Below are 12,258 nucleotides of genomic sequence, written 5' to 3'. Positions count from 1 at the left end.
ATTCCACTAGACATCTGACCTTAGCCAGCAAGAGGGGCTGATCAGTTCCAGCACAGACAGTGTACAACAGAATCACCTGAGGGGTGTGTGTGTGTGTGTGTGTGTGTGTGTGTGTGTGTGTGTGTGTGTACAGCAGCAACCTGGGAAGTGGTTCAGTATTAACAACTTGGAAAATGGATGTCTCAGTCCCAAGTCGGAAAGTATTGATCGATATTCTCCAATGGCATTCAGCATTTTGTGTACCTCGAAAGACAACCAAGTGGGAGAGTAGATGGGGAGAGGAGAAGAAGTCACCTGCAAACAGACTGTCAGCATCTGATTGCCAGGCACTGAAGTTACACATTAGTGTCTCAGAGTCCCAAGGATATATGTAGCAAGAGAAGGTTCTGGCTGCCTTAAGAGATGAGTTCCTCAAAACCAAGCAGATTGCCTACCAGAGACCACTTGAGCTGTTTGGGGTTTGGGGGCAGTCACACATAAATTGCTATAGCATTTCCAGAGATGTTTCTACGTAAATGTAGGTTTTTGTTTTACTAAAGAGTTTTGCTGTAATTTTATTTTTTTCAGTGAGAGAGAGAGAGAGAGAGAGAGAGAGAGAGAAGAGGAGAGGAGAGGAGAGGAGAGGAGAGGAGAAGAGAAGAGAAGAGAAGAGAAGAGAAGAGAAGAGAAGAGAAGAGAAGAGAAGAGAAGAGAAGAGAAGAGTTGAGTTTGTGGGAACGGGAAAGCACTAACCTCCTTTCCCATTGAGACTGACCCAGGAAACAGCACAGAACTCTTGAAGTGAATCTAGGCATTGCTTGAGTCACTTTTCAATAAGTAGGTATAGTCTAACCTGTTTAGGATTCTTAAACAGTGCAGATTAAAATAATCTATTCCACACATTCTCCTTTAATTTGGTTACATTATAATGCAATTTAGAAGCACTCTGGGTTTCACGGTCAGTTTACTCTCATTGGGTTCTTGGTATTTCTAAAATAAAACAATACAGCTTTCTCACACTTTGTCAAAAATCATTAAAGCATGTAACATGTAACTGAAGGTTTTAATTTTTAGTTTGACTCTTTTGATAATAAAGAATCAACACTATCAATGACTGCTAGGTGAGCAAAGTTTAAGAATCCATGTCATATAGTTCCTGACTGAATACCACTAGGCACCATGCACAGCACGGAGACGATGGTAACCAGTGTGTGTTGACAACCCCGACAGAAACTCAACACTGTCTGAGGGCCTTGAAGCTGCTCAGGGTGTCGTTTACACTCTGCACTTCAGGAGACTTTATTTTGTTCCAATGCTAGAACCAGACGTTGTTTTGTGTAGACTCTGAAGTCTTTGACGGACAAGTGTCATTCCAAATTTAAACATACTGCAAAGGTTATAGGAAATATCACCAAGGTAAAGCCCACAAGAGAGCTTGTGCATCCCTTGAGGACGTTTTCTTGTCATGGAACATGAACAGATAAAGCACAAGGTAAAGACTGGACGTTTGTAGCTGAATCAATGAGAATGTGGGAGACAAAAGATATGTTTACTAGAACTCTCTATTTAACTGAAGGCAATTAATTATCAAGAACTCCACATTTCCCTTTTGCATCCACTCATCCTTTCAAAATTGCTGAAGCTTATCCTCAGGTGAAATTAGCTGAATGCATTTTATACATTATTGTTTGTTTCCCAGATACTTTTATATTAGAGACAAATCTTTTTTTCATTGAGTTCAGTGAAGTTGCCTTTTGTGAAAAGTTGTAATACTTTGTTGCTAATCTTCTTCTAAATACTGTTGTTTTGTTTTACGTTTAGGATCCAGTCTGGCTATATAGCTCAAGCTAACCTCGTCAGGCTTGCAAGTGTTAGAATTACCAGAATGAATTACCAAAGCTATAGGACAGCTCTATAATATAAAAATTGCTACTTTATTATTGAAAGCCATTAGTTGTATAATCATCTCAATGTGCCTAATTCGGATCCCAAATACATAATTATCATAAGTTTTTCTGTGTGTAATAATTATTTAAAATACCTCAATGAATTGTATCACAAGACATTTTTAAAAAACTAAATAGATATTACACCCCGAAAGAAAAATAGTGAAAGGAACCATGTAACTTTGAGAAACAATCAGTTCACATGAAATGTATTTTCCTTAAATGTATCCTACCTACTTAACTTATGAAACTTTTGGAAATACAGAAGTTAAAATGCACTGGGTCCACTAGGAAGGTAAAATAAAATTAAACTCAAAAAAACCCCTGCAAATCAAACTTCATTAAAATTGCAATGTATTATTTAAGCATCAAATCAATTGTTACTAAAATTATCTTTCAGGAAAACTATTTTAAAGGACAATTCATTTCATTTCAAAGCCAAATTCTAAAGGGAAAAAACAATTCCACTAAACTAATGGCCACAATGTCATAACAGTCCATAACTTTCCCTAGTTAAATAATTCTGGCTTTTGATAAATTGTCACAAAAACAGACATAAACAAAGTCTAGAGAACAACAGTCACGTGACAGCCTCAGGCATTTCCCCGGATTACTTTCATTCTCTTAAATAAAGCTGTAAAGTGCTGGAAATGAACCTATCGTGAATGCCATTTTGCTGACCCTCCCCTAAGCACTCAGTTCCCACTTGAATGTTCTCAAGAACCCCACATGTTAGCCATGTGAAAACAGAGAGTTGTTATCGTGTGAAGAAAAACAGGTCAACAAATAATAATAATTACATGGAAGGAACTACAGTTGGCCTTCTTATTAGAGAGAGCAAATGAATACGCATGCCTACAAACTCCAAAAAGACAAATTAAGTGAGTTGGGGGACTTGTTTCCAGTGGCAGAGATGTAACCAAAAGTTTGCCTAAAGTTAAGATTCATGCTAACAACAAAAGCTCAGCGAGGCGTTGGGTCTAATAAGGAAGATGCATCCTGCAGTAGCGTCCAAATCCACAGAAGTCAGCTACCGTGATTTTTAAGAAAATAAAGATAAGTAAATGGATAGGATTGTAGCCCAGGATGCAGAGTGACGCGCACCTGTAATACAAGAATATCTCATCGCACCTTAAGGCTTACCTCATAAGACCAGACACACTGCGTCCCACCGAAGCGCCGAACACACCTTCCAACTTCCACGTCCTCGTGAGTTGTGTACATTTCTCTGAGGCATTCGCCAATGTGAGGCACCATACGCCTGAGAACCTCTCTGCTGAAGATCATCCCAGGTCCTCCCATGCAGAAGTTCTCCCCGGGCTCCAGCCCCAGCTTTCCAAGTTCTTCAGTATTCCCCAGGCCCGTCTGTCCCAGGTAGAGAGGCTTGCTGCTATTTAGGGATCTTAGAAATTCTTCTAACTTATCACCTGAAAGGAGAAAGCCAAGAGTCACCTCCGGTCCTCATTTCACAGGCAATTACCATGGTCAATGGAGTGAAAGAACTTCCGCCATTTCTCTTAACCTCCTCGAACACCTTATACTAGTGGGAAGAAGGAGAAACAATTCTCCTTTCTGTCACCTTTTTTTTTCCTCTTTTGTATTAATTATTTTATCTATTTACGTTTCAAATGCTGCCTTCCCTGCTTTCCCGGTCCCATAGTAAAATTATGGGTATTCTTAAACCTTGACACAATTTAACGAATCTGTCATCCAATTTCAGCAGAGGTGAGATAAACATAGGGAGAATAAAGACCGTTTGTCAGTCCATTTGAAGTAATAAAGATTCCCACAACATACTATCAAATGCTAATACTTAGTATTTCTCTGGCAATCTGTGGTCACTAATAAATAATGTCCTTTGTGTGTATTTTTGTGTTTACGTCCTTATGTGTGGGGATACAACAGCACATTCAGGCACACGGAAGAAAGAGTTCAACCCTAGGTGTTCTCCCTCTGGTTCCAATCACTTTGGGTTTAAAGACTGTGCTTCTAGCTGGCCTGGGTGCATATTTTGGAGAGTGTCTTTCTCACTTGCCTGGAGCTCAGCAAGGAGACTGGACTGGCAGACCAGAGAGCTCCAAAGAGTGTTCCGCCATATGTATTCTGCTTTTCTTCTTGTCATGGTTTGGGGGATGCAATTCTGGTCCTAGTGCCTGCAAGGCAGGCAGTTTTACCCATTAAGCTATCTCCATAGCTCCAATATCCAATGATTTTTTTATATATATAATTGACTTGGTTGGGTGTTTCTCATTAATTAAACTCCAGTCATATACAAACTACATTATTTAGGAAGTGATTTAAATGAAACCTCATCTTGACACTGAACTTAGAAAGGCATTGTTTTAGAGAAAAAAAAATCATGAACATTACAATCAAAATAATGACCTGTACTGACTTGTAAGTTGTAAGTTGACCAAAAGAAGGAATTTAAGATAAAATCCTGTAGCTATAAAAGTTCAAAGCATTTGATATTCTATATAGCAATGCATCAGAATAAGTTGTCACCCTCTAAAATATTCTCAGTCAGCCTTGGTACTCTCATTTTTGATCAACAGGGTGTGTGGCCACTGTCTCCATCCCTTGTCTCACCCGCTAGATGTCAACAAGAATTTTTTTTAAAAGAAAACCTGAATTCTTAATAGAAATGCATGTTCGTTTTCATAGAAACAGAATGTGGCATTTCAAAGATTTGAGGGGCAATATACTCCAATCATTAAAGCAAATGGCCGGAGTAGACCCTATTAATGAACACCAAGAAGTACAACCTCTTTGCCAGGAATTTTTTTGTGATGAGAAATAGAAGATAATTACCCTGAAGTCTGGGTTCCTCAAGGCAACAAGCAGAAGGCAATACCTCTGAAAAACACCTTTTCTTTGACTCTACCATAAATGCCACATCTGAGGAAAGAAGTCATAATAGACTTGTTTGCACTTAACTATCAAAATCTCTCCTTACAAATGGCACCACAGAGATCTATCTGCTTCTCCCCCTTAAACTCAGAGCAACTCTGTTAACAGGACATCAACTGCTTGCCCTTGTATTACGTGAAGGGTGTTAACCTTGATCATGACAAAGTCATAGATCTTCCAGTAGTCAGCACCTGCTGAGAAGAGACTGCGCTCCTCAGAATAAGAACTAGGGCGCATGGACAACAGGATTGCTCCTCCAGGACAAGCCTATTTCTTTCTTTGCAATCCTTTCCCATCTTTTCCACTGTCTGAACCAAAAAGTTGACTCCTGTGCTCTAAGGAACTTTGAGCTATTGTGCTCTGAAATCTTCTGACCAGAACTGCTGACCATCTGGATAAAAAGATACCCCTTTCTATTAACACTGGCAAAGTTTCCTCATGCGGTGGCTGTATGGTGTGGTCTGGGTAATTCTAGAATCTGTTCAAACGCTGCAGCTACCAAGATCAACTGGAAAGCTCCTACTGTTAGCATGTGTGATGCAGCTTGCAGGTACTAGAGTCTGTATAAATCCAATACACTGTCAAGTCCCTCTTCTTCACCTGACCTTTGGGGAGTAGCACCCATTGTCGCTGGGTTTTACTAAAGTGTGACAGAGAATGGGGAATAGCTGAGTGCTAGGCTGAAAGGAACAGCACACTGGGCTGGTGGGTGTATTCAAGGTCTCCGGGTGGAGCAAGTTTCTAAAAGCCACAGAATGTTCAAACAAGGGCCGGGAACAGTAAACGATGTCTATCCTCAACTGCAGCTGTCCTAAAACTGCTCCAGATTAAGCTGAGACAAAGGAGCAGGGTAGTAACGCAACAAGGTAAACCACCCAGCCCTGCTCGAGCCAGCATCTTGCTTGCATCTTGCTAGCCTCCAGCCAGGACACGCCCCTCTGGACAGATTTGGGAAACTATCACCTACCGCGAGCTTGGGGGGAGGGGCGGGAATGGCTTTTTGGGTTAGCTCTGAGGTCCCTTTCTTCACTTTCTGAGTAGAGACCTGAGCCAGATGGAATGAACAGCTGCAAGAGCGAGGAAAGTGAGTAAAGCTGAGCAGGTATGAGGAGGGTCGAGACTGCAGGAGAGGAGGTGCAGGCGAAAATGATGGGCGGATGCGAGGGGTGGGGATCGCGGGTCAGGGGGTTGCAGAAGCCCAGAGCAGGTGCTGACTGAAAGGCGGTGGAGGAGGTGGGTAGGGGTTGGGGTTGACAGCAGAGAAAGGAATTGGGAGGTGGGCAGAGGAGGACAGCTAACACTGGGAGGTCACCTTTGATGTAGACATCGTCGTCGGCGCGCATGAACCACTCATACTTGTCTAGATAGTGGTCGTGCATGTACTTGATCATCATGAAGGACTTTTTCTGGGGAGGGTAGGAATCGTCGACCCCCGGCAGCGCGATGACAGGCAAAGGTGGCGGAGGCTGGCCGAGCGCAGCACTAGGAGGCTGCTGACTGGAAAAGAACTCCACGCGGCCAGGGATGAAGCGCGCCCAGGTCCGGTGCGCGGCCAGCGCGCGACTGCCCAGGTACTTCTGTGCGGTCATCACACCCACGTACAGGAAGTCCCCGGGTCCGGAGGTCGGGGCAGCGGCGCCCCCGTCCCCGCTGCCGTTCTGGCTACTCCTCGGTCGGCCACCCTTCCGAGGGCCAGCCGCGCCCCCATCCTCCTCCTCCGGTTCCCCTTTGGCAGCCGGAGCGCCGGGAAGCGCCGTCGCACCTTCGGGCTTGTGTCCTCGCCTCCTCTGCGGCAACGGAGCCGGCTGCTGCCAGGGGCTGCTCCTCAAACTGGGACCTCCGGGCGCCACCTCCGGCCGCAGAGGACCGGGGAGTTGGTGGCTGGCAGGGGGCGGCGACTGCTGGAGCCGCGGCTGGGACTGGGGCTGGGGGAGCAGCTGCTGCGCGTCCGCGCGGGGCCCGGTAGCTGAGCGACCGTAGTAGGAGCAGAGACTGGAGCCGCGTCGCCTCTTCTCGCTCAGCTCGGCCACCCGGGGGGCGATGAGCCAGGACGCGGCGGTGAAACCCAGGACCAACCCCAGCGCCACGCTCACCCACGGGCGGCGGGAGCGCACCGCCATCGTAGCAGCTCAGAGCACGGAGGCAGAGTGGGCGGTGTGGGCGCTGTCGCGGGTTCCCTAGGCTGGCTGTCGCCCCGGCTGGGTCTCCGCGCCCCTAACCCGGGGCCGTGGAACGCAGCCTGCGCGCGGACGCCGGCTGGCTCTCCGCACACCGAGCTGTGCTGCAGCTCCCGGCGAGGTGGCCGCTCTGCTCCGCGCTAGGGCTCCCGCCGAGGGTCGGGAGTGAAACTTCGGCAGCGGCGGAGGCGGAGGCGGCGGCGGCCGCTAGAGGAGCTGCAGGAGGAGGAGCGGCGGCAGCAACGCGTCCGCTTCTCCGCTGCCACCCTGTCACAGGCGCGCCTGATCCCTCCTCCTCCCGAAGCCTCCGCCCTCGCTCCCCGCCTCCCTCCCGCCCGCTGCCGGGCTCGGGACCGGCCCGAAGGAGGAGCCACCCGTGTCGTGGCTGCCAGGCGTGGGGAAGCGCGAGCCGCGGTATTTCCCCATCACCCGCCCTTGGACACCCCCCAGCCTGCGCCTGGGTCGGCCATCCTCCTCTCCGGAAGGAAACGACGCCTGTGCGGCCACCTCCGGCTTCCAGCGCGGCCGTCCCCTGGTCTCCCCTCCTCTGGCTCCACTCTGGGTCCCGTCCCGCCCCCACCCCCGCCCTAGAGACACCGCTTCCCGGGCCCCGGCTGCGCTCCTCCCGGATTCTCTGCACCGCTGGGTTTTTCCAGGGAACTCGGACGCCTGAGCCCCCAGAAAGCTCGCACTGCTGTGGGTGGGCTCCCCTCCCCCAGCCCCGGGTTCGTAGCGTCCTAGAGTGACCCTCTCCCACCGCTTTTCACCTGGGGTCTGAAGAGCCACTTTGGTGGTTTTGGTTCTTAGTGGCTACTCTTACTGTTTGCCACTGTGCCGCGCCCTCTCTCTCCACTCATTGCCAGGAAACCAACGGTCAGCCCCAGCCTAGCTGCCCTACCTGCATCTTTCTTACCCTCCCTCCCCTGGTCAGAGCATCAGCTACTCTTGGAGTCTCCTGAGAAAAATCTGAGATTGGAAATATGCTCTTCGAAGGCTGGGAAAGGGGAAGGCAAATGGGGACCCGGAGGTGTTCAACCCCCAAAGAACTTGCAAAGATTATCCTCCACCTGTTGACTTGGGAAGTGTGGGGCTGCCTAAGCGTCCCTTCCTCCACTCTTCTGGTAGTCTCTTGTGTGGAAATAAGAAGCATGAATCATTTTCTGTCTGGGAAGAAGACTAAGTAGGACCAGCAAATGATTACAAAATTCGAACAAACCAGAAAGCCTCAAAGAACCAAACTGAGGAAATGCTCATCCCAGAAAACTTAATCATAAAATAAAATAGAGGTGAAATCTTTGTTCTTGCCTATTCTGATACACTGACAGGAGCTAGTTCATCTCTCTGGTGAAGGAGCCCAAAATGGTTAAATTGTATTGGCCAAAATTACTTTAATGATGTGAAGAAATTATCTGAAGGTGAGTTATATTTTGAAGGAGACATTTCAAATTTGTTCTTCGGAGGTTGTGTATCTAACGGTCTGGTGTGTCTGACATCCCAAACCTCTTACTTCTCAAATGTCCGTGTTCTGCTTTATACATCAACCTCAACGGGGATGGTATTGAATGGCATTAGGCATAATGGCCCAGTGGAGCAAGGTGCTGGCACCATCTCTGGAACAGTAAGTCTGCCTGGAACCATTGCAAGACGGTTCTTTCCACGCCAGTCCCTGGCTGTACACGAGCCCAGCTAACAGAAGGTGGCTCCTGCTTGACAGTGAACCTCCTTTCCTTTCCACGTCTGAGGCTTGCCCTGAGACTCATGGGAGTGAAAACCATCCTATTCTTTTCCATGTCGAATTTCAACTAGGAAATAAAGCTAGCCAACCAAGCAGGACTCTTCTGGTTTCCAATATATTTTCGACAATTTATTTTTCATTTCAGTGTTAACTCATAGACGTCTGCTATAAGGAATATTCTTTAGTGCTCTCATGGTACCCAGTGACCACGTAAGATTTAGGGGCACATGAAATGTGACAAGCGTGACTGAGGACATGTATTTTCAGTTCTATATAATTTCAATTAGTTCTGATTTAAGTCGCCCCGCGTGGTCAGCTGCCCCTGTGATGGATGGGTAGTACATTTTCAGAGTTTCCCAATTTCGTGTGGTCAGTGGTTGAGAACCACATCTGCTTACACATCGGCCAACTCCCCAGCACAGCTCTTAGCTGCTCTTCATTCTAATGGGTTGGCCTACAAAGCCATTAATTCTCATGAGGCACAGATAACCCACTCAGGACCTGTTTAGGATAATTGAGAAGTTAACTCCATTTATTAATTTGCTTAACAGGCATGTTTAAGGCACTGCATACCGCTCAAAGCAGAGAGCTTTGGACTTGGGGATTCCAGCTAGATCATTGCTGCCTCCTGACACAGAGTTTATTGTGCAGACACTGACGTCTAGGTGGAGTTAACATCCCACTGCGAAGTATGCCAGTATTGACAAGTAATAGGCTGGAGAAGCACAGTCCTCTTGAGAATATTCTAGTACTTTACTACATCAGCTTGGGAATCGGGAAGGCACAAGAAGCCTTTTTGTAATAAGATGAAGGTTTTGAAGCAGTATTCAGTGCTACCTGTGTGATTTGGGGACCCTGCTTAAATATCCTTTGAGCTTTAGATTTCTCTCACGAAGGTCACATTTCTGAGAGAATTTATCAGCACACGGAATGTGTTAGTACAGCCTTCAGAGCCAGGGAGTGTTAGTTCTTACCCGTCTGATCTCTTCAAATATCACATCATTTATATACTTACTTTCTTTTATAAAGTGTGTGTGTGTGTGTGTGTGTGTGTGTGTGTGTGTGTGTGTGTGTGTCCATGTCTATATGAGCTCTGCTCTTCAACTATGCTGGTTTCAGATATCAATCTCAGGTCATCAGGCTTGACAGCCTCCACCACTGAACCCCCTTGTCAACCATCATTTTTATGCTTTATTCCTTCATTTATTTATCAAATATTTAGTATCCACTGAGAACCTGATGCCGTTGTCAGAAAACAGCAGTGAACAGAGAAGGCCCCTATTTTTGTGGAATTTATATTTTACTATGAGAAGATTGAGTGCTATGTAAGATATATGAAAATAAATAAGCATGTGGGCTATCAACCCATGCTATCAAAAATAGAGAGGCATAGTAAGAAGATGCATGAGAATTAGACAACTTAAAAATGGTTATATCAGGGTTGTTTCTGATAATTCTATCAAAGATAGGCAAAAATAAGGGAAGAGAGCCCCAGTCGCCAAACCTCTGGGACAGGCTCGGTATCCTGAACATCTCCAGAACTTAAGAGGAGTTTGGAAACAGGAGGTAGCTGCTGTCCAAAAGAAGAAATACGAACTCCAAATGTAAGCTATGTAATCAACATGTTTAGAGGTCACATTTAAAACTAAAGTAGTTATGATTGGCTTTCATGCTCTTAAATTAACATATCGAAAATGCCGCTATAACATATAATCAATATAAAATTATTAGTGAGATGTTTTACAGACCTTTTAGTGACCCTAGTTTTTCCAGTCCATTGTGCCATAGAAGAATTCGTATGAACAGTTTCTGTGTTTAATACAGGTAGCTAGTGGCTAACAATGGACAGCTAACAGTGTCTATTCAGTGTTTTAAAACCATTTGTAAAACGTCTGGATTTATTCTGAGTGACAACAAAGGTGTTATGTAGAGTAATCTCACGGTTATCATTTTTATTTTACAAGAAGAAAACTACTTACTTTTTTATAAGCTCATCCTAATGCCTATGGGAGGAAAATGTAGAGAAGGGAAAGTTTGTTGTAGAAAGCATTGAGAGCATTACTCCCAGCAGCTGGGTATATGGAGCAGTGCAAGAGACCATGCCTAGCATGAGTGAAGTCATGAGCTCAATTACAAGCCCTGCAAAAATTCAGCATGAACAAATACTCTCAGCAAACAAGAAAATGAAAACACCCGTTTGTTCCTCGTCAACAGTGTTTGCGCTTCTTTCTTGTTCTTTAAGGAGAAGCTGTGAGAAATGCGCTTAAGTTTTATATTTTAAATTACATTTTACTTATTCATGGGGGTGGCAGATCTCGTACCATGTTGCGCATGTAGAGGTGGAAGGGCACGAAGCAGTAGGTTCTGGGGATTGAACTCAAGCATTTTGGCTTCAGGCACCTTTAATTTACCCACTGAATCATTGTGCCAACCTGAAAGAACTTTTATTAATCTGAATTAAGCATTAGGTTTGTTGAGATTCCTGTAGTTACTTATTTGATATTTCCCAAAGCCAGTGAAACAATTTCTCATACTTATTTTAATCTTGATAATATATGACTTTTAGGATAAGTATTTCCTGGTATATTTTTAATTAAACACACACACACACACACACACACACACACACACACACACGCGCGTTCTAAGAAGAACTTAAGAAGCTATCTCTCTGGGCAAGGATATTAGAGGTATATTTACATGGGAACTGTCCCTCAATAGCAAGAGATAAACTATGTGTAGGAAAGGAAAAATGGATAGCATAGAACGCAGTAGGAGCAGTCTGTTGGCTGCAGTGAAGGAAAGAGTAATTGAATATGTCGGGGAGGTGTGGTGTCTCCGACTGAGTGTCGAAGTGCCTTTGCTGTTCTTCTCTGGACAAGGATGTCTCAGGATGCAAACTTACAAGCCGCCTGGTAAAATCTCTGTGAAACAACATGGTGGCCGATTTCCAGAGAGGCAGTAAGAATGGAAATGCCCTAAAATTGTTATCTTTAACAAAGGAAATAACAAAATCAATTCTTTGTCCTTCTTAAATCTTTTAGATACTTCAGAGGTGATCAGATCTAAGTATTGTAACATAGGGATTCATTCCCAACTCCTAGGAGATAAAGTTCCTGAGCTGTCTTGTCGTCTGGATCAGGGTACGGGTGGAATTCCCGATGGATGGGTAGAGTTAGATGACAGCATTGCCCACCACTGGGGACCAAGTGTGACAAAGGTATACCTGTCCTGAGGACGGTCCCTTGTGCTTTTGAGTCCTCCCAGAGAGCTAGCACTAGCTAGTAGAAATAGTTAGGAAGAGAGGTGCTACTTCTGATCTCTATGCTGAAGGAAATATTTAAATAAATAATTTGACACATACTTCTGAGGCTCGATGGAGTGGAGGCTGGTACTGACACTTTGATTTGCAATTCTACTGAGCTATTTCGGATGTCAGCACTTTTTCCCCCCTTGACAGATGGAGACCGAATTGATTCATTTGTGTAAAGCAACTGTGACATCTACTGGT

General features: G+C 45.3%; 1 protein-coding gene across 1 annotated transcript in view; it reads right to left on the bottom strand.

The window, feature by feature from the left end:
- Chsy3 (chondroitin sulfate synthase 3) overlaps positions 1-7,074 on the bottom strand; it is a 253,749-nt gene extending 246,675 nt beyond the window's left edge. Inside the window, exons 1-2 of the mRNA XM_225912.10 lie at positions 6,148-7,074; positions 3,069-3,352 (exon numbers count right to left, since the gene is read on the bottom strand). Of these exons, the coding sequence (XP_225912.2) occupies positions 3,069-3,352; positions 6,148-6,955 (1,092 nt within the window). The 5' untranslated portion in view covers positions 6,956-7,074. The remainder of the gene's footprint in view (positions 1-3,068; positions 3,353-6,147) is intronic.
- Positions 7,075-12,258: the final 5,184 nt, after the last annotated feature.

This window comes from Rattus norvegicus, chromosome 18 (genome assembly GCF_036323735.1).
Source record: "Rattus norvegicus strain BN/NHsdMcwi chromosome 18, GRCr8, whole genome shotgun sequence".
Taxonomy (NCBI): Eukaryota; Metazoa; Chordata; class Mammalia; order Rodentia; family Muridae; genus Rattus; species Rattus norvegicus.
This window is presented reverse-complemented; position numbering and strand designations above follow the sequence as displayed.